This window comes from Schistocerca americana, chromosome 2, assembly GCF_021461395.2.
Source record: "Schistocerca americana isolate TAMUIC-IGC-003095 chromosome 2, iqSchAmer2.1, whole genome shotgun sequence".
Taxonomy (NCBI): Eukaryota; Metazoa; Arthropoda; class Insecta; order Orthoptera; family Acrididae; genus Schistocerca; species Schistocerca americana.
In genome coordinates this window covers 655,163,980-655,187,675 of record NC_060120.1, presented here as the reverse complement: position 1 = coordinate 655,187,675, position 23,696 = coordinate 655,163,980, and the positions used below count along the sequence as shown (strand labels likewise).

Below are 23,696 nucleotides of genomic sequence, written 5' to 3'. Positions count from 1 at the left end.
GCTTCCCTTTTACTGATGTTCTGATTTTGGAAATGGTTTCCTTAAGTTGGGTTACAACACTTTTAAAAAAAATTAATTTTCAAGAAACACAAGAAAAGAACCCTTTTAAGTGTGCCGCATTACGCTGCAGGCCTAGTTTATAGTCTTAATTCCACCGAAATAACCGGGGTATCTGACAAGTCATCTTGCGTCATCATTAATTTTTCACGTACTGATGTATGCCACTTGATTCCTCAAAAAAATTCAGTCCGTTGTGAGCGCTGGTAGCACGCGCCTGTTATACATTGGCTAAGGATGCTATGAATAACTTCGAGAACTAAAATTGTCCGAAATACTAGGAAGATGTGTAAAAAGTAGAACTTCCTGCGTCCACATCAGGAGTCTGACGTTGCCAGTGAAATATTTATGTAGGCTACTCAAACGGAAACCCATCTCGTAGAGAAGGTAAAGTGACCGACTATTAGCGTTTGCGGAACATAAGAGTAATGCAGACTGATAAAGTAGACACTGTTATGTCACTTGGCGAATATGTAAACACTATAAATGTTTGTCTTCGAAAACAAACGGGGACACACTGTTATACGTAAGGCTGGAGGGTTCATCAAGTATATTCTATCGGAATGTAAATCACCTTCTTTCAATGCGGCTGCAGTCACTTTTATAATGCAAAATCAAGTACTTGGATTGTACCATTTTGTGGAATATATAATATGTATAAATTTTGGCCATTTTAAGTTGATTTTTACAGTAGTTTTCTTATTATATTTAGGGACAGAAAGAGCATAAAATGAAAGTTAACGATTACATATCACTTCTAAAGCATGCAAGTGCTAGACATCAATGAAAGGCAACAGTTCAGCTCAGCATGATTGAAAGTAGTAGTTGATGGATTCAACGAAACATGATGTTACCATGACATATATTGAAGTTTCCCACTTTCTTTGTTACCTCTGTTACAACAGTATACATGTTATGTCACAGTCTCTAAATAAAAATGCTTTATTCACCTTATGAGCATCTTTATAAGCAATCATTACTGTCAAAAGTCTAAGAACGTAGGCAAATGTCACTCAGTACAAGGAAATAATGATAAATATACTGCATAATTAAGTAAATAACAATAAATAATTATGTGACAGAACAATTAGAAGAGAAATGCATTACATAAGGTGTATTGCAAAAATAGTAAATAATTAAACAGGTAATTGATTAAAAGTACAATACAGTTATAGTATGTAGGCTAAATTATTAGTCTGCATAAAACTGCAGATAAAAAGACAAATTTGAAATGTCGCAATTTATCTTGGACCCGAATGTCTTGATACTGTGTTGATATCCGTAGTAAATTTAGTATCTTAGAAACCAAATTTTTCATTTCACTTCTTGTGAAGTAGTAGATTTGTCCAGTTTGTGAATGTCGAGTTGCTTGCTTGTTTACATGCTAATATGAATTTGCTGGATACCTTGGATATTTGAAGAAAAAAACTAGTCTCATTTTTATAGGAAACATACTTTACTTTAGACTTTTCTGTTACATTCTTTGCATTTGTATTACATTATTTGATTCCTTGCAACAGTAGATATTTCATAGACTGTATAGTCTTAGACTCACTTGTCCTTTCCTTTAATCTCTTTTTGCCCTTGCCTTGTCTCCTATTTCTCTTGCAGTACTCTCCCTCTTCATTCTCTTCCTCGACCTAGCCTCCACTACAAATACAACCCCTTCCCCCTCCCCCCCCTCCCCCCACTCACTCACACACCTTGGCATAAAATTACTAAGCTATCCATATAGTAACCACACACTTAGCTAATAACCCATACCATAATCCTTTCTATTTCCAATCTCTCTTCCCCTCTACCCCAAGCAATGACTGAATGTGCGTTGTGCAAGGCGTGTCAAAATATTGTCAAATGATCTTTCACAGAACCCAAATATATTCTGGTTGTGTGTAAAGTCTGTTAGTGACACCAAAGTTAGTGCCTAGTCTCTAGTGAATAAGGCAGGTATTGAAATTGAGGATAAAGCAAAAACTGAAATGCTTAACTCTATTTTCATATGTTCATTTACAAAGGAAAACCCTGGAGAAATGCCCCAATTTACTCCTCATGCCACTGAAAAAAATGAATGGAATAATTATTAATGTAAGTGGTGTTGAGAAATAGCTGAAATTGTTAAAACTGAACAAAGCTACAGGGCCTGATGGAATCCCTGTCATCAAATTCTATACTGAATTTCCAGTTGAGTTAGCCCCTCTTCTAACTATTATCTATTGTAGATCCCTCAAACAAAAAAACTGTGCCCCGTTCTTAAAAAAAGCATAGGTCACAGCCTTCTACAAGAATGATAATGGAAGTGACTTATAAAACTACTATCCAATGTCCTTGACATTGATTTGTTGTAAAATCTTAGAAAATTTTGTGTGCTGAAAAATAACGAGTGTCATGAACAGAATGACCACCTCAATGCGAACCAGCATGGATTGTGAAAACATTGATCATGTGAAAACCAACTTGCACTTTTTGCACGACATACTGAAAGCTTTGGGTCAAGGCAGTCAAGTAAATACAGTATTTCTTGATTTGCAAAAAGCATTAGACTCAGTACTGCACCTATTCTTATTGTCAAAAGTACAATCATATGGAGTATGAAGTGAAATTTGTAACAGGATTGAGGACTTTTTGATAGGGAGCATGCAACACGTTATCTTGGATGGAAAGTCATCATCAAATGTTGAAATAACTTTGTGTGTCCCCCAGGGTAGTGTACTGGGACCCTGGCTGTTGTATATTAATGACCTTGCATACAATATAAATAATAACATTAGGCTTTTTGCATATGATGCAATTATCTATAATGAAGTGTTTTCTGAAAGAAGCTGAAGAATGTTCAGTAAGATCTTGATGAGATTTCAAAGTGGTGCAAAGATTGACAACTTCCATTAAATGTTCAGAAACGTAAAACTGTTCACACAAATACCTGGGAGTAACACATTGTAGGGATATGAAATAGAATGATCACATGGCCTCAGTCATGGGTAAAATAGTTGGTAGACTTCAGGTTATTGGTAGGATACTGGGGAATTGCAATCAGTCTACAAACAAGATTGCTTACAAATCACTCATGTGATCAGTTCAAGAATACTGCTCTAGTGTGTGGGACCCATACCAAATAGGTTCAACAGGGGATATTGAATGTATACAGAGAAGGGAAGCATGAATGGTGACAGGTTTGTTAAATTCATGGAAGATTGTCACAGAGATACAGAAGGAACTGAATTGACAGACTCTTGAAGATAGACAAAACTATCCTGAGAAAGTCTTTTAACAAAGTTTCAAGATCCGGCTTTAAATGCTGACTTTAGGAATACACCACAATCCTCTATGTAATGCTCACTTACGGATCAGGAGGATAAGATTAATATAATTACTGCACATGCAGAGGCATTCATACAGTTGTTCTTCCTTCATACAATCGTTCTTCCTTCACTACACATGTGAATGGAATGGGAAGAAACCCTAATAACTGCTACAATTGGACATACCCTCTGCCACGCACATCAAGGTGGTTCGTGGAGTATAGATGTAGATGTAAAAGTAGATATAAATTTGTGTTTGCATAACTCAAGATAAAATAACAAAATAGTTGTAACTTAAAAACTTTTTTTTACGAAAGTTACCTGAAGTGCCAAAGACATGTTGAGACATAAATAAAATAGGACAGTACAGTTCCATGAAAGAATAAATTTGCAGTCTTAGACGGCATGTGAAATACACAGAGAATGTTGCAGGTGTTTTAGCACAAATAAAAATAATCATGTCGTCTGATAATACTGATGAAACACACAGCAGTTTGTAATGCTGTGCATGATTCTCGTATGAGCTCTATACAAAATTAATATGATTTTTCTGGCAAAGCTGCTCTCAATGCTCATTGTGCAGTTGACGGTAAATGAACCAAGTATGTTATTATTGGATTTCAAGAGATAAGAAAATACCAAGATCATTTACTGAAGAAGTTGGGTAGGTGACATTAGGAATCATGCAGGGGCAACATTGATGCATTAACACATGGAAAAATGTATAGGATGATTTTATTCAGCAGTGAGCTTTAAACTGCTGTTGTTGGTGGTGAAGACTGTGATAAAGGAATAAAATTGTTTTTGAAAATACAGCGTACAATTATCATGTATAAATAAACTGTAAACTGAATGTCTTTGTGGTATTATACTTTCAATGTGACTGCATACACCCCAGTTCACCTGCAGATGAGTGGTAACTATTGTTTGCCTGTCCTCGCTTCTTGTTTGGTCATTTACTTGATGAAATATCCAATATTGTACTATTTGAATTTTGATATTGGTACCTTTCCTACCAGTACAGTGACTATCCAGATGAGTACATTCATAATCAGGCAAACAGATATTGCTTATTTGTGGCTCTCTGCAAATAATAGGGGCCACCAGAGTTTACACACACACACACACACACACACACACACACACACAGTGTGTGTGTGGTGTAAAGGAACACTGCAAATATTTACTTTCTACCATTAGAGCCTCAGCACAGTACCAGTTCGTGCTCGTAGCTGATCATGTTTTTGAACTGAGTTTCAGGCTGCACTAAAGCCTGTTACCCAGTAAGAAAATATTCTCAATACAGTTCAGAGTTCTTCGTAACTTCTAGAATCATACCATTCATGTAAGTGAGGTACCTGTTGCATGTACTAGGAGAAACCTTTTCTTATAAAATCTATAAAACTGCACTTATAGTAGTACATAAATGTAAAAGAAAACATATGACTAGGTTATGTTAACTTTTTGGAGAATGCATGAATTATTGGGAGTGGATTTTTTAGTAAATGATTAATGCACTGGTTTTCGGAAGCAAATTCCATTGGTGGTTCGATGAGCCCTCTGCCAGGCACTTGAATGTGATTTGCAGAGTATCCATGTAGATGTAGATGTACTGATAAGCATGTAGTGTAATTTTGTATGCTAGCATCAAATTTATTGTGCTATAGTTGAATGTACCTTATAAGTGGAAAATACAGTTGAGTCAAAAAGGTTTCGGTTAGCTAGATTTCATGGTATTACTATGCCAAAGTTTGAGGAATGTAGGAGATGAGGTACTGGTAGAAGTGAAGCTGTGGTGACAGGTCATAAGTAGTGTTTGAATAGTTCAGTCAGTAGAGCATTTGTTCACAAAAGTCAAGGGTCCCAGGTCTGAGTCCCAGCCCAGCACACAGTTTTTATCTGCCAGGAAGTTTCAAATCAGTGCACACTCTGCTGCAGAATGATAATTCCTTCTTTGAACATGTCTGCACCCCAGTATTCATTCACATTTGTTTGTTTAATTAATCTCGAGGGTGATTCATTGTTTCTCCTCTCTTTTCTAGGATAGATTGTGTATCATTTGAAGTCTTTCTTTCACACTGGAAAAGAACTCATTGACACATCATCATAATATACCTGAATCCCAATCCTACTGACATTTTCACACATGCATGAAGCTTTCTTCCTCAGAGTGTGCTCCTCCTTTCATATCCTGTGTGCATCCATAAATCTCAGAAGTGTGCTCTTCTGCACTCTGCAGAGCTAGTTCAGATTTAACTAGTTGTGTACTATGCGTCCAGAAATTTGCTGTGAGAGCTACCGTGTAATCAAGTATAACTTCATGATGATTTTTAGAGATGGATGGAACTTATTTTTGCATACCCATGTAATTTTGCTCATTTGATTGAGAGCTAGTTGGCAGAAAGTTTCAGTGTGTTTATGAAAACATTGCTTTTCGTCAACATGTACACATGAATATCGTACTACCACACATCTCTTGAATGAGTTGTTACCTGTTCTTACTTTTATGGCTGAGTTTCTTGGTTATGAAACTTTCTCTTTGTGAACTGTTTTATTTGAAGCTATTTTAAATTTGTATTTTGGACGCCAAATGCGAAGCAACGCAGTAACATCTCAATTTTTTTTTTTTTTTTTTTTTTTTTTTTTTTTTTTTTTTTTTTTTTTTCCTAATGCTGCACTAGTATTTCCTGTTATCTTCAGGTCTTTGGTATATGTGGTGTATCTTTTTGATCGAGTAGTTCACCTACTTTCTGTTAAACAGTTTCTGGGGCAGTATCTCAAAACTCAAGTAGAGATTTCTAGGTCATCCTGCTTGACACAGTCTAGAGTAAAAATCTGGCCACCATAGGTTTTCAAAAGCACTGATTGTGTATGTTGTTATGGCTAAATGCCTGATTCAGAGAATTCTAGGTGGACTTGCCTTTTCTGAATCCAGACTGAGATTCATTCATACCATCAAATTTTTTTTTTTTTTTTTTTTTTTGTACATTATTTCAGCCTACCAAATAGTAGTTTCTTTTCATTTTCCTAATGTGTTTAATAAACATATCAACCTGTAAGACTTTGTTTCTATTTTATTGCCATCTTCTCCTTTTCTGAAAATAACTACTTGTGTTGTTTTCCATATCTGAAGTAATCTGCCTTGTGACAAGCTTTCATTTACTAGTGCTGTAAGATTTAGAGCAATACAATTGGCCAGAGCCTGCAATTTCTTTGTCTGCATTGAATCCAGCCCTGCCAACTTTTGATATTTTGTCTGTTGTATTGTTGCAACACACATTACTTCTTTCCACAAACAGGATTGCCATTCTGTGGTTTCTGTAGGTAGTCTGTAGCCACTTTTGGTGTTCTACATCTGCAGCACGATTGTCATTGGGGCAGAGTGTCTTCATTCGTAATTTGGCTTAAGATTCCCAATCAGTTGTTAATTCTCTGCCTTGTTTCTTCAATGTGAAAAAAGTATCTGGATTTTATTTTGTTTATTATGATTTTGTAGGTCATTCCCCAAATACGTAGTTGGAATTGATCTTTAACACAAGTTTCAAAATGCTCCACTCTTGATGTTGTTGAGAGTCTTTGTAATGTTGCTTAACACTCCTGTAAAGTTCTAGTCTTTTGATACATACACTCTTCTGCTCCACGTTGCATTTGAAATCAACTCCTCACCTTCCTTTTTCTTGTCTAAAATTTTGTAGAGCTCTGCTCCATGACACTTTAATTTCCTTCCCATTCTTAATTACTGCTGGTATTACTTTGTTTATTGCCATTTGAATGACTTTTTGTAACCATATCAAATTCTGTTCACTCATTTGGCCATATGTGGAATCCAGGGAGCAAAAAATCCCAATTTGCTTTCCATTGAATGTTTGTACACTTCATTCCAACATAATTTTCACTGACATGCCCATCTTTACACAGTACAAATACAATAATGTTGTGATCACTCATTTTTAGAGATTTACCAACATGCCATAATATTATGTCAGAAAATATGTTATTATGCTAGAGTAATCTCAATATTTTTATGAAAAGGATAGTTGCTACTCTCCATATGGCAGAGATGATGAGTTGACTCAGCATCTCTGCTATATTGTGAGTAGCAACTATCCTTTCATAATAATGTCGTATTCCTCCTGTATATTCCATTGTTTAATCTCAGTATTTCTTGCAGCACTTTTTCATTTTTGATTTATGATTAGGCTAAGTGGTTTATGAAGCTCGGTTCTTCTATTGTGTCTTGGAGGTTTAAATTCCTTTCACCCCTTCTCCACTATGCCACAACTGGACTTGTCATTAACATCCAGAATGAAAATCCGTTTACCCATATGTTCAGTATTATTGCTTTTTTTGCATGTGCACCTTACTGGTATATATCATCAATGTAATAACAGTATTTGTCAGTAATGTAATACCTGTTGACTTCTTCCAAAGTTTCTAGTTAGTGCATATTCATTGCAAAGTTCATCAATCTTTGCCACTGTAATTATCCTTTTTAAGACAGCAGTAGCCACTATTGGGTTGATTCCCTCTGTTCTTACTTGAGCTCTAACTGGCATGATAGGTAGTTTGCTGTTTGACTTTATGGCTGCTGAATGCATATTATTTGGAGATCCATTTCTTCAGTAAGGTTTCTTGCTTCCTGCAACTCAATAATACAATATGTAGCACTTATCTGATCTATTCTGATTTTTTGTACTTTGGATAATAACTTTATTGAAGGAATATACATGTATTTAAAGCTACATTGTTGTATTATTGCATAGGTACCCTGTGAGGGTGGCACAGGTACCTTGTGGGGTGTAGTGTTGTGGCAACGGAAGCCCAAGACCAAAAGCTATATAGTCGTAAAACATTACCATCTGAAAACATCAACATTGTTTGTCTCCCCTTTTGCCATTGCATTTGGATTGTCAGTTGAATGTTCATTTGGATTGTCAGTTGAATGTTTATTTACCTTCAGCTGAATATGGTGCACTACTGGAACCAGGAATGTAATTTGATCTGCTTGTGCATGTTAGTTTCTTGCCTGTTGGCTTATTGCCAGAGTCAGCAACTGCATTTCTCCTAAATCTTGTGGCATCTTCGCAAGAGTTGTTAAATTGTGAAAAAAAATTATCAGTAGATTTTGTGCTGTCAACATATGTTACGCATAACCTTTTGTTGGCTTCCATCCCATAATGCCATGCACCTCTTCTTACATTTTCTTTGTTGATTTTATAGCTTTGTCTTTTATGACTGTGAGGTACCTGATGTATTTGTACAGTTGCTACAGAACTTGTGGTCAAAGGTTCTTGCTTGTTTTCATTGTTCTTTTTTAGTTTGTCAGTACCCTGAAGCTAATCCTGAGGGCTCCATTCATTCTTATTTTATTTACTATGGTTTATGCTCTATTTGTGTGTACACATCCTTGATGATTTCTACTTTTGCTTAGAAACTTCTGGCTGTGGCTGCATCCCTTCATTTTCATGACAATGGTTTGTTCTGAATTTGACCTAATTGTCTGAACTAGTGTAACTACTATTTTGCTAGCAAATGATAATTTGATGAAACTGAGTGGCAGTGTTCCCACTGTTTTATATCCATGGCCATTTCTGTTTATTTGCTTTGTCATGCCAGTACCTGAATACTTTCCATCAATATTAAATTCTGTGACTCTGTCACTTTAATAAGAGTTGGTGCATGAAACAAACAGTTTTTGTTCATCTCACTGTATCATTTCTTCCTTTTAACATGTGGAACACATGCAGGTGTCTGTTTTAAACATATAGCAATATTTTTTGTAAGGTTCTACTCACTACAGTGCAAAGCGGGCCACTTTTCCCATTTTACAGAATTTGTAAATACGTCTAGTTAATCTAAAGAAATAGTTTTATATTTTAGACAATAAAACTTTAGCACAAATTATGGGAATCTGTCGTAAGTGTAAAAGGAGAGTACACATCTAGTCGATGATCTGCTGACACCAAATTTTTTGTGGCAATGAGTGTGATGGCTGAAGTGCCATCGCCCAGCCTGAGACAGTGGAAGCAAAACCACATCATACAAACCCTGCAGCTGTTCCCAGCTCTCAGTAGCAGATGGTTGGTGATGCAGCTCTGTTGTTAGCTGACACCCAAAAGCTCTGTCGCATGACTGCATGACACATAAGTGTGCTTCTGAGCACTTTGCATTAACCAAAAAACTGTCGGAGGGCATCACATGGGGAAATGAACTTAGCTGCCATCAACTGCTGTTATTGTGATAGGTCTACTTCACAGTTATCATGGAGAACAATCAGGAAAGGACTTCCAGTTGCGGAAGTGAAGTATACAGAAAAATGGTTCTCTCCTTGTCAGGCTCTGCCGAGATATCAATATTGTTATTCAATTTGACTTAAGAGTGTGTTGTAGTATGGTCTTTGACTCATCAGATGTTAGTACTCTCATCTCGGTTTTGAGAAAACAAGATGGCTGGAGCATGCTTGACATTTGAGCAATGAAAATGTATTATCGAGTGGTTTTTCAAGTTTGATAATGTTGTTGAAGTGCAATGTCAGTGCAGGTGGGAGTTTGAAACAGAACTGTCAACCCGTCTAACAATTAAATGCATGATTGACAAGTTTGAATTGCATGGAATGATTTGTGATATTCACAAAGGAAGACAGCTTACAGCTCTAAGTCCTGCTTCGCCAGCTTTCGTGTTGGAAATGTTTGTTAATTCTCTACAGAAGTCTGCTATGCAATGTGCACATGAAGTGGGGCTTAGCAGTACAAGTGTATGAAGAATTCTAAAAGCTGCAAAGTAGAAAGTTTACATTCAATGATCACTGCACACGATTAATGACGACAACCCTGATTGCCGAATGCAATTTTGCAAATGGTATCAGCAAATGTTAACTGATGATAATAATTGGTGACAAAGGTTGTGTGGAGTGACGAGGCACAATTTAAACTTAATGGAACTGTGAATTGGCATAACAGTATGTATTGGGCACTGGAAATCTGCATGTTTATGTGGATAAATCAGTCAGTCTACAAGGAGTTCATGTGTGATGTGGACTATCGTCTAGGGGCTTAGTAGGACCCTTTTTCTTTGATGCTACTGTCACTGGAGAAGTGTACCTGGAAATGTTATGCAGATCAATTCTGTCAGGTATATGTGCACTTTATGGAGGTGATGAAGAGGTCTTGTACGTACAGGACGGGCCACCGCTACACTTCCACCTAGCTCTACGAGCTATCCTGGATGGTAATTTTCTGGGGCATTGGATTGGACGAAGAGGGCCCATTGAGTTCCCTCTATGGTCATGAGATCTAATGCCTATGGACTTTCACTTGTGGGGAACTGTGAAAGATAACTTCTGTTGATGTAAACCATGCATGCTGGAGGAACTTCGCCTGGAGAGTACAGCGACATGTGCAGCGATCTCCACTGTAACATTTACTGACATAGTTGCGGTGACTGCTCGTTGTTCTGTTATGTGTCTAACAGTGAAAGGTTAACATTTTAAACATTTAAAGCAACCATGTGCTAAACTGAAGGTTGTACAACATGTGTGATAAATTATTAAGTGTAAAATAAACACATAAGTAATATTTTAGGTTAGGCTTTACCATGACTGTTATTGACATTAAATGAAACAAGTAGTTTACTGTTACCAGTCACCGTTTTATTTATTTTCATGATGCGTTTCAAAGGTTTAAACCTCGCATCATTGGGTGGATTTACATTAGTTAGTATGACATTGGTGTGTTGTGTTACGATTTTTTGGATGAACTTGTGGCACTGTCTCCAGTGGTCACAGGTTCCTTTTGCTGTCATAACACATCACATGTATACTGTCATATTATATATGACAGCAAAAGGAACCTGTGACCACTGGAGACAGTACCACAAGTTCGTCCAAAAAATCGTAACACAACACACACACACCAATGTCATACTAACTAATGTAAATCCACCCGATGATGAAGGTTTAAACTTTTGAAACACATCGTGGAAATAAATAAAACAGTGACTGGTAACAGTAAACTTGTTGTTTCATTTAATAATAACATAAGTAATACTTTTCGTTCCTTAAAGTGTGTGTACGTTTTTCTGGCGGGATCTGTATAATTATACAAACAGCTGCAAGGGCTATATTTATGATGTCGTGCCTATAACTGAAAGTTATTGTTGGAAGAAAAGAGTTCTGTGGACGAAGGTAGGAAAAACTCTTTGAGTGGGGCTGTACCAAGCCCAATTATAAAATGTGGCCTTTTGAAGATAAAAAAAGATCCTAGTTGTATAATTATAATGTACGACACACCCTTTCTTGCAGTTAATTTTACAAGTTATGTGAACTCAACCTTTCAATAATTTAAGGAAAATGCTAGAATGAAGTTGAAGACTGGACCTGTTTCAAATATGGTCAAGATTTGCACATTTGCATGGATAAACAAATGGTCAGCATGAAATTGATATGGAAGGATACGAGTGGAAAGCTTGTGCTAATAATGACAAGAGAATATTCTATGTTGAAAAATAATTGAGAGTGTAAACAATCTGGAATGGCAGAATGCTTAATGGGACAATAGACCATGATCTACCTTCTTTCTTCCTTATCCTTTAGTCATATATGTGAATTGACCATTATTTTTGTGCTGCAACCTTTTGTATGAACTTTCAGTTGCACTTGTCACATTTGAATGAAAATTATTTTTCTGATATGTAAATTAAAAGGTTGCTTTATAAGTTTTCCTTCTATCCAGGATGTCTGAGAAGCGACTTGCACGGTGGTATTTTGGAGGCCTAGCTTCTGCAGGTGCAGCATGCTGTACACATCCACTGGACCTTCTAAAGGTATATTCACCAGCAGATAATGTGTATGAAAAATTTCACCACTTAGTTTACTTTGATATGCTGGAACCAAGAATAATAAACCTCAGGGACAGTACGCCTTTTAAATAAAATCTATTTCACTGCAGGACTTGGAAACTAACACATTACCTATTTCCTTATCACACATGACTCTATTGACTCAGCCAAGACCAGAAGTTAGTATCACAATATTGTGACTCCAGATGCATATAATTTTAAGCCTTTTTGTCACTAACGGAACTGACACTTTTTTCCTACTTTGTGGGCATTTGATAAAAAAATAATTGTAACGGGTAGTGCGTAACAGCAATCTGCAATATGATTTGAAAGACATGTCATGAAAAATATTAAAGAACTTACTTACAAGTTATTTAGCTTAAGAAATCAGTTCCTCCTTCAGTTTTAAAATTTGACCAATGATAAAAGAAAAAGAAAGAAAGAAAAAGTATACTGACATTGTTTTTAAGAATGAAAATCTTTCAAAAGCTATTAATGTTATCTATTTATACTGGAAAGTGGTATTGGATTAAATGCTATCAACATCAGATGTCGTTATAAAATGGCCTTGTAAGATAAAAGCTGTTTCATGACATTAATAAATTCCTGTTAAGAATTGACAGTTTCTATTTATTTTTTATTGTTAAATATGACTTTTTACTACCAAATTGTGGGGAAACAGTTCATTAACATGCTACTGCAGATTAATTTTGTAGTATAAGAATGAGACAAGGGAAGAAACAGGAACTTTTGAGCTTAAAGTCAGAAGTATCAGCACTATTTCATTAAGGTAGAGTTGCCTGGTTTTGTTGCCTAAGTCTTTTATGTTTTTATTCAAATCATAAGTACAAACAGTTCACTGAAATATACTTATTGGTGCTTTTTATAGGTGCACTTGCAAACACAACAGGAAGGAAAACTTTCGATGGCTCGCATGGCAGTGACAATTGTCCGGAAACAAGGACTGTTTGCTTTGTACAATGGGCTTTCAGCTTCCCTTCTTAGGCAACTCACTTACTCAACAACGCGGTTTGGTATTTATGAGGTAAGATGTTTATTGAATTTTTGTCCCTTTTCTAAAATATTGGGTGTTTTTGTTTTGTCAGAATGTACTTCAGTATTGTGTACTGCACCCCTGATGCTGAACTTTGCAAAACTCATAGCAATAACCAAGTGCTGTAGTACAAAGTTTCTCCTCGGTAAAAATGTATCGTGTTGTGATTTGATGTTAATACTATGCCTTAGAGATCAACAAGCCTTGATAAATTAGCTTACTTGAATGGTTTGTGCTACATGTCTAGTTAACACAATTTGCAATAAGTCCAATAATGAATATTATGTAATGTACTTCCAAATAAAAGCTTCAATTCCAGCAGAAGACTGTTCTGTATTGCTTTACCCTACAACTAGGAGTCATGTCAAGTCTTATACCTCATTGTCAGTGCAATTACTGAACAAGGATGTGAAATTTGTCCAGTCTATGTAGCAGTATATGCTCTGACCACCATTATTTTGTGGACAGTGAACTGTTTCTACGTATTTCATGATGGAATGTAAACTCTCTGATTGTTTGTACTGCCTCTGAACTAAAAACAAAGGATGGATATAGACCCTCCTAGCAGTCTTCAGATTACTCATTGTAATTAACTGTTATATATAAGCTTAGCTAAATTGCATTTACACATGACATTTGGTGAACTTGAGTTTCATGTACCAGAATGATTGCTTTGCAAGCCAGAAAAATTGAATTGCCCTCCAGAATGATAAAACACGCCTTATTGAAGTTTTTGTGTTAACCATGCCGTGTAGAATCACTTGTGAACAACTGCTTTGGTTAATCAATGCCAGCAATGACAAACATACAAAAACCCTGCAAGCACTTGCTTATCGATGAGAAACGCGATCGTCAGTCTGATTGTAATGGAATCCTTGCTTTTATGATCAGATAATCTAATACTGTGGCTTGCCCAACTTGAGACCTAATTTGTCTTGGTCCACATTAGTTAAGATGAAACTAAGTGCAATTATGTGGTGGCTGTGCTGATCTAGCAAATGGCTACAGAAGTACAAGACATCTTAGCTTTAACACCAGGCATAGAAAAATATGCCTCTATCAAGCATGCGATTGTAACTTGCTTGTTGCAACCAGAAGTTAAGCGACATGAAATGTTGTTCTACACTAAACAACTCAGTGACCAAACACCACTTTAGTTGCTTCAAATCTCCATAGGTAGCGGGCAACACAGTTAACAGAGATATTCTGCTGAATACATGACTTCACACTTACCTACAGATGCACAGAAAATACATTTTGTGCTTGTGACATAGATGCTCTCACTCAAACTGCTGACTGAATAGTTGAGATGTATCCATCCACAGGCATCGTAACCAACTCTGTCAGAACAGAGACTTCTCTGGAAGCACTGCAAGCACAGATAGCTGACCTGTATAAGCAAGTTGTTCCACGCATACCTCGTGGCAGTAACACTCTCCCAGCAGAAACAGGCATTCACTCACTAGGGACAAGACCTGCTGGTATCACAAAAAGTTTGGATCTGAAGTTTAGTAGTGTCGATCACCTTGTGACAAGGGAAAGACCACCTGAAATCAGTAGCAACAGCAACAGATTTCATACCAAACAGCCATTGACTGTTCATAATAAAACTACCTGGCTACAATTTCTCATTGAAAGTGATCTCTCAGTTTACTCTTCTTCTTGTTTCCACGGTGGAAAACTGATGATAGTTACTTGTATACTGTAAATGGATCTTCCATCAAGACTTACAACTACATCAACTTACATCTAAAGTTCAATCTTTAATGTGAATTTATGTGAAGATTCATTCTTGCTGATGGTTGCACCTGGTGGAGCAGGCTTTTTTTTTTTTTACAATCTGCTCCCAGATCTTCACAATCAATGTCTGCTAGGTTCTACAGCACAGTTGTCTATTCAAGAACACCTATGTCATGTCAGCTGTGCTGGAAGCAAAGGGATTGCAGGTGATTCGCTGTACACTGACCTACTTCGTAAGTTTCTTGATGTCACCTTTCCATTGCTTACTCCAGCACCAGTAAGACTCTCAGCAGTACATCACATTGTCATCATGTGAGAACTGCCGGTCCATGCACAGTCTCATCATCTGCATCCAGAAGAAGTAAAGAGTGCAAAGCAGGAGTGTTCTTTTATGTTAATAAAAGCAATCTGTCACCCTTCAAAAAGTAACTTAGCCTCTCCACTCCAGACAGCCCATAAGAAGAATAATGTGTGGCACCCCTGAGGTGACTGTCATCAGCTTAATGCATGTACAATACCTGATGGTTCTCTTGTGCCACACATTGAAAGCTTTGCTATGCAAATTCATGATAAGACTGTTTCCTCCACATCTGACCTCATCTGTGCTTGTTTTTGTCATATGCCAATTGCACCAGAAGATATACCAATCCTTTTGTTTGCACTCCATTCAGACTCCATGATTATGTGTGAATTCCATTTGTTGGACTTTACAATGCTGCCCAGACTTCCCAGCATGTCTTGGAAGAAATAACTATTATGTCTACATTGATGTCATCCATGTTTTGTTGTCTACTGGGGTAGAGCATCTAGCACATCTACAGCAATTACTCACTAAACTACAAGAACATGGTTTAGTGATTAAGCCACAAAAATGTACCTTCGGAGTGATGAAAGTGAAATTCTAAGGGTACCTTATCAATGCACAAGGAATCCTGCCACCTCAAGACAGAGTTGAAGCCATTTCTCAGTTTCCCCAGCCCACTGCAGTATGAGAATTATGCCACTTCTTAGGCTTGAGAAATGGTTATCAATGGTTTATGCAGAGTCATGCGTTGTTGGCAGTACCTCTCAACAAAATGCCAAAAGATTTCCCTATGCCTGGAGACATGCTGCTGTGAACTGATGAAAGGAAAGTATCCTTGGTTGAAGTAAAAGCTGTTATTATAGAGACTGCATTGTTATCTCATCCTCTTTGTGTCACACCTCTCACGGTTGTTACGGCTTCTCTCTGCCGGTTGTTACGACTTCTGCATTACTTGTTAGCAGCAGACACAGTGGCTGCACCAAAAACTGAGACGGCATGGAGTTTTACAATTATTTATTGAACTTTCTGTACAATTTCTCCCTCGTCATCGCTGCCCAGCCCTATGGATCCCTCCGCCTGGCTGCTGCTGTGTAGATTCTCCGACAATGCGCGCAATGCGTGCCACCAGTGCTCCGCTGAAGCCAGGATGCCCTGTGGTTGAGATGAACTCGTCGCCTCCAGTAGGGGCACGCCCACGGAACCGCGTCGCCGTGAGGTCAGTTGCCGATGCCTGCTGCACTGGCAGCTGGGAAGCCGTCAGTCGCGATGTCCGCGAGGTCCCGAGATGGACGGATCACACGCCGTGGGGCCAGCTGCCGTAAAGTCCGGGCGTCAGTCCCCGGTGGTGCCTGTGACCAAGACCGCACTGCGGCCGGTCCTGCTGGAAGTTCTCGCTGTAGTTAGTCAGCCATGGTGCCGATTGGACTCGGGCCAACCTCCAGAGCTTAAGTTGACATCTGGCAGCGAACAGACGACTCCTGCGAGCTGGAACAGACTTCTGGAATCATCACCTACGAAGATTACATCTTATGATTGTAAGTGCTTCAACACAAAAAGTACCAAAAATAGGAAAGGTGGATAAAAACAGTGAAATGGAAACAAAACTTACTTTTTATTTCTCAAGCACACAATAAAAATTTCACTATTAAAAACTGTTTCACCTGATTCACTACTGATATTAGCAGTTTCACAAGGAACACCTGCCCCATGTTTTCAAACACACCACTGTTTACCCTATGCCTAGTTTGTTCATAAAATCTTCTTCGAAAAAATGTTCACAAACAAAATAAGTTGCACAGTTCACATCAAGTGACAGTTTACAAACACTTTTCCACTTCAGAAGCAAATCTTGAGGTTGGTTTGGAAACCTGTAGAAATGCTTGTTGCTAACTTTCTCTTTTGAACCCACGTAATATCCAGATGAACAGCCAGGAAATTTACAGGAGGATTTCAGAGTCAATTTGTTGTGTGAGTATTCTGAAAATACATAAAATTCTTCATTAAATAATACTACTATTGACATATCAAAGTAATTTAAACAAACAAATGGAAACCACACAGCTTAATTCACTAAAGAAGAGAACACATTTCATTTATAGGCTACGAGATTATTTACTGAAAATTAAATGTCTTACCTTAGGATTAATTGCAGACATTTTTTTCAGCAGGAAATCTCTTCAGTTTTGTGGTGAACTTTATGAAATTTAAAGTAAAAAACCTATTTATAATAAGATCAGTAGTATGTAAATATGAAACAAATACAAAGATGACTATATCCATAGACTTCAGTACAGAGCAAGGTGATAGAATATCAACAACCACATCTGGTCCCTTCAACCCCCACAAAGCAACCCATCAACCACCACCACCAACCACCACCATTTATGCGTGCAATGAGCTGTCTGGGTTGTAGTGGGGTGGGGGATAGTGACCCGTGTTTATGTTTAGTGATTTTTCTGCTTAATCTTCATTTACAGTTCACATATTAAATGAAAACAAAACGAATTTCTGTGTCTGGGAGCTATCAAGTGAATTAAAATACATTCACGTAATTATGGAAGGCTAAAATATTTCATTAGTTTCTGTTTTCTGATTTGATTTTATTTCCACATTTTTGGCAGTCAAGCATTAATCACCTTGCACAACAACAAAGTTATTTTTGTCGGTTTGCTAAAAAAAGTGTGGCTTTTATTAATCTTTTCCACAGATTCAGTCAATTTGTATGAAATCAAGTGTTTCATTCCACACTATTGGCTAGTTTCAATTGTTCATTGAAGTTCAAGTGCACATTTTCATCTTCTGGCATGTATGGCATTATGCCATAATAAGAAACCAAACATGAGACAACACAGTACAGGTACTCCCAGAAAATTTTCATCTGAAAAAACGCATTGAAAAGCTTAATATCAGGTTGGGGCCTACTTCATTGTGAATCTTGACATATGAATGTGTCCTTTAAGCTGAATTAGGCGTTTTAGTGTGGTTTATGAAGTTCCTATGATCATGGAGTATCCTCCATGATGTCCTGTTTCTTTTATGGTGTCATGTGAGATCTCTTAATGCTATATGTGTACAAACATACAGGCTTCCTATGTCATCATAGCTGCCCAAGTGCAGTAGTGCCTGTTTTCTGGTGCTCTCTGGCAGCTGCTGAAATGAACCCACATCAAAGAGGTCACAGGAAAATATTGTGAATGGTTCTTTAAAAAGTGTTATTTTCAAAGGAAATTTCCTTTTACTCAAGATGAGTATGTGCAATGAATTTCTTCAATCACAGAGTGTTTGACTCTCATTTAAAACTTAACACTTTGAATACCAACTACTTAGAATAATTTTGAGCACAGAAAATAGACATTAATGTCATTGTTTAAAATTTTACTGACATTTGTCTGATGTATCTTAAAGTTTGACTCATGCTAAAAAGACCAGTATTACATGTGAACACTTATTAATCTTCAAGACCAATGTTATTTGTGAAAGCTTAGCATTTCTTGTAGTTACACTATGTACATTAATTTAAACCATTAACTTTTCCTATTTGTATGTTCATGATACTTAAGTAATGCTGCTATTGTCTGACTACATCATGTGTATCATCTGAGTATCTGCTGTCATTGGCTGGCAAGATCACGCGACATGAGCTTCGTTTGGCTTACAAAAGTGCATTGCAATCTTTATTTCAATGCTTCAGAAATTAACTTGCCGTTTTTGGTGGAACTCAAATTTATAATTTCGTGATGCGAAAATATGTGGCATATCGTAATATGCAGTGTACATGTTGCTGCACATCAAAGATTTTTTCAAAACGCAAAATGCATTCCCCCTTCCCCTCCCTCCCCCTCCCCTCCTTCCCTTCTCCCCTTGTCGGGTTTCGTTTTCTAAAGTGCCGGGAAGTTTTCGCTGGATATTTTTAAAACTCTGAGGGGAAGTACACTGTCACTTATCATGGAAAAAGTGTATTTTCTTCTTGGAAGGAGTGTATTCTCACTTGGGAAAAAGTGCGTTTTTTTAACTTGGAGATCCGAGAAAAATCTGGATATTTTTGTTATCCATGTATACACCCTGTAAAAACAAAGGATGGGTGGATGGATATAGATGCTCTTAGCGGTCTCACATTTATGCATTGTAATTCATTGTTATGTTGTGTGCATAAATAAACTGTGGTTTTTCAGTGTCACTGTGGTCATTATTATGGATATTTCAACTTTCTGCGCCATCATTGTTTTGTTTTTGCATTTATCTGTGACTTTTCCTAGTTTACTTTCACTGTTTCTTCAAAACTTTTTGCTGAGGAGTATTATTGGCTTCCCACACACATTCCATATGTTAAAATGCAGTTCTGTGTTTTCTACTTTACTTTAGTCATTCTTCAGTTGTGTCCATATGAATAGCGTGAGAACTTATTCCATATATTTAGTACAAATCTCATTAAGCAAAACAATGTTTTGATTACAACACTTATTTCAAGCTCACTTCTCACCTTTGTTTACACTCTGTGTGTGTTATATAATTAAGTCAGAACACGAGTTCAAAAACATTGAGGCAAGTAGATTTTTTAGTTATTAGCACGTAGAAGTGTGCACTTGTGAGTTAATACCAAAAAATAGTTCACTTTTAATTGTAACTGTATATAGATCCTAATTGTGAAATTTTGAACTATTTATGAGGAATCAGCATTCCTTACTATGCTGTCTGTCAGACAGCAGCAAACAGTTTGCAGTTTGTGGTGATTTTGATGTAGATTTTCTAAAGGACTCTGATTGGAAAAATTATCTGGAAGCCTTACTTGGATCCTTCAATTTGATCTCAGAATTAACTTTTCAACACAGATGGATGAAGGCATCAGAATCCTAATTGATGATGTGTGTGTTTCTTTCTGTGTGTGAAGCTCAAAGCAAGAAAATAACTGTTTAGCTAGTAACAGATGCTCCCTCTGATCATGATACGTAGTTAGACAGGATAAATAACATACTGCCTTACAGTATGGATACTCCTCGATGGAAAGCATTTAGGATAATCAGTGAACCCAAGAGAAATGTTTTTAAAGACAGTTTACAAGAGATGGCCTGAGTTGAAATTTATAATGAAACAAGTATAATCTTTTTCCATGATAAATTCATACCATTATTTGAACATAGCTTTCCACATAAGCTAATCAGAAAGGACACTAAACAGCCATGTAAAAAACATGGTTCACTAGAGGAATTGAAGTATCTTGTGAAAGGAAGAGGGGATTTCATCTGTTGGCAAAACAAGCAGATGTCCTGCAGTTGTTGCACACTACAAAAACTACTCAGAATTATTATGAAAGCTTATTAAAAAACCTAGGAGTGTGCACTTCATGTCAGGAATCAGCAATTCTGACAACAGACTTATGGCTATAAATTTAGTGAAATGAGAGACAAGACAACTAGCCACGGAACAGGATAACATTACTGTTGAACTGAGTGGAAGGGCTATAAGTGATGAGTCTCAGGTAGCAAATATATTTAATAATTTTTCTTAAATATAGTAAAAAACTGTGTGCAGTTGATACTAGAAGTCCATACCAACTTCTAGGATCAGCCGCATGCAGCTGACATCAACAAGTGTATGGGCCTGAAGATAACATTGTTACAACGTTGAAACTAGTTGCCGAAATAAAATTGACACCTTAAATACAGCTGGAGGAGTTAGTACATTTTTAATATAAGTTCATAAAGGCCAAATGGAGTGATGATTGCTGGTTTTTGTTTATCTTCTTCTGTAAGTGGAATGTGGTAGTAGCTTTAAAGAGATCTACCTTCAAAAATACCTTCTGGACAGGAAGGTTTAAGTTCACATCATCTGTTTGTGGAACTGGACATCTTTCTAGGAGGGTGCAGTTATCTAGATGGTGACAACCTCCACAAATATGCCAGTGACCATCTGATTTTGTAACCATATGTAATGGACTGGCCCACAATGATTCAGATGGTTGAATAATGTTGTGGTTTAACATGCACTAGAATTTTTGCTTTGCAATATACAATTTGCGTGCGTCAAATCTATGGTGCTCACAGAAGACTGGATGGCAACTAGATATTGTGATGTAATGCTTAACATCAACTTTCACTTTTTACATAACACAGAGTTTTGTTAAGTCAGGTAATATTTTTAAAATTTGAGTAAATGTGCAAGAGATACATAAGGAATTAACTGAATTAGTTTCTTAAGTACATATTACATTCCTTTTCAGTTTCAACTGAATGTTGTCATCAGTTAACGTTTTGCTTTTGACTTCAACTAAGAAATGAAAATAATGAAAAGCATAGGTACCTAAGACACCTTCTGAAGTGCCTGCAACAATAAGTGCCCATTAAAAATTACATCATAATCCAAGGTAAATGTTCAGCAGTTTTGAGCCATGTGTTGGAATTTGCAAACTGCAAACTGTTTATATTCAGCCAGTTTTATTTTGTTATTTTTGATTGCTGGAAGGACAGAGGTATCCACTCCACTGTATACCAAAAACAATTGCTCTGAGTTATAATCTTTGACAAATAAGCAATTTATGTAACTGCACTGTTAATCTACAGCTGATGACAATTTCTGTGATAGAATTGACTGAACCTCATTAACTGATTCCATATGCTACAGTTGATTGTCCATGACAGCCAATTTATCTAAACGTTCTTCAGATATAGTTGAAATGCTTTGAACATGGCCAGGAAGTGTGTCTAACTATAATGTTTTCAGAATATTGTCGTACATATTTTTGCCTGCATAATCTTTCATTTTTATTAACTGTCGACACGGTTTTAGATTGCCCAATTGCAGATCTTTGAATACCTTTCTACTTGGTACTATCCACACTCCCAAAGCAATGTTAACAGTCTCTCTTTAGCTAAGGAATGTCTTTGTGACTTGGAAAAGGCAATCAAATCCCAGATGTTTTCAACAATTTGTGGCTCCAGTTGTGCTAATAAGTAGTGGAACATCACAGTTTGAATTTTTAAGCTGGCAGTATGCGACTGTGCATCATCTTTACAGAAACGAATATCTGATTTTTCAACCCAGAATGGCGGTAGTTTGACACTGACCTTGTCCATTTAAAGTATCCTCAGACCTGCAGCATTTTTGAAGGTGTTGTCCACAGTGGTTTCTTTTTCTATTGTACCTTCTTGATCACATTGTATTCACCACTTGTGGGAGTCCATGCCATATTTTTAGTATGAAATCTAATTAAACCAAACACCATTTTGATAGGGACACTTTCTACTTCATGACTCACTCTTCACCTTAGTTTACACTCTTTGCTCATTAAAAACTTATATAATTTGGAACTGTTTAAAATAATTTTCTTTTTAGTTACTTTTTGTATTTTATATATGTCCCCACAAATAGTATGACTGACCAATCTTTTGCTAATTTATTTATGTGATGTAAGTAAATTTGAATCGAGATGAGAATTAGTCGACAAATATTTTGAAGTCCAATATTTAACAACAGTAGTCTCACTGAGTAAAATGTCTTATTTTCAAGCCTCTGTGCCACAGATCCAACGAGGGTCAACAATTCAGTTTGTATTCAGTGAAAAGAGGAATAGCAGTTTCTGTTCAGAATGTCACGTAAGGGGGAAAAAAAAGAAGATACACACCATTGGATGGAAGAAAACCTTGAAAGAAAAAAGAAAGAAGTAGGTAATATCCCTCATTCTGCTGAAGTGTTTAAGTATTGCTTGGACATTACATGTTAAAGACTTGATGAAAAGGGGTAGGTGACCACCAACAGTTTCAAGTAATCCACTGCTCATGCTATGGAATAGATACTTGGAAACATTTCTTGTGATTAAAATCCCATAGTGAACTAAATGCATGGTATGAAGAAATTTTAAGAAGTAGTAAATAATTTTTCTCTCATCCTCTCTATTTACTCAAAAACTGCATGGCTGACAATGAGATAGAACTAGCTAGCCACAGTGCTAGTTCTAAAATCAAATGTGTGTTCAACTTATTTATAAATAACAGGCTATCTACCTATTATTATTTAGTAACACATAACCACCATGTAACCACAAGACATTCCTATCAAAATACTATTTTTCTTTTGCCTGTAAAGTAAAAAAATGTGCTTCCTTAAATTATTAAGTACTAAACAAAATAATGTAATGCAGGTTACTTGAGCTGTCATATTAGATGCTTATACGAACATGGCAGATACTGTTTCATTTGCTTCTACATTTATATCCTGCAAACAATTGTTAGATGCACAGCACTGGGTACTTCCTGTTGTACCACATATTAGGGCTTCTTTCCATACCATTTGCTTTATGAAGCATGGGAAGAATGATCACTTAAATACTTCTTTGCACATTGTGATTAATCTAATCTTGTCTTCAGTGTCTCTACAATAGTAATATCTAGGGGATTATAATATGCTCATAGAT

General features: G+C 36.7%; 1 protein-coding gene across 3 annotated transcripts in view; it reads left to right on the top strand.

Moving 5' to 3' along the window:
• The window catches only part of LOC124596022 (mitochondrial dicarboxylate carrier-like), a 68,238-nt gene that overhangs the window by 11,055 nt on the left and 33,487 nt on the right, over positions 1–23,696 (top strand). For 2 of the 3 annotated variants that reach the window (XM_047134982.1, XM_047134984.1), the window contains exons 2-3: positions 12,086–12,176; positions 13,081–13,236. In XM_047134982.1, coding sequence (XP_046990938.1) covers positions 12,087–12,176; positions 13,081–13,236 — 246 coding nt within the window. In that variant the 5' untranslated portion in view covers position 12,086. Of the gene's footprint in view, positions 1–171; positions 445–12,085; positions 12,177–13,080; positions 13,237–23,696 lie in introns of those variants that run through there. The other variant, XM_047134983.1, reaches the window with a different exon arrangement.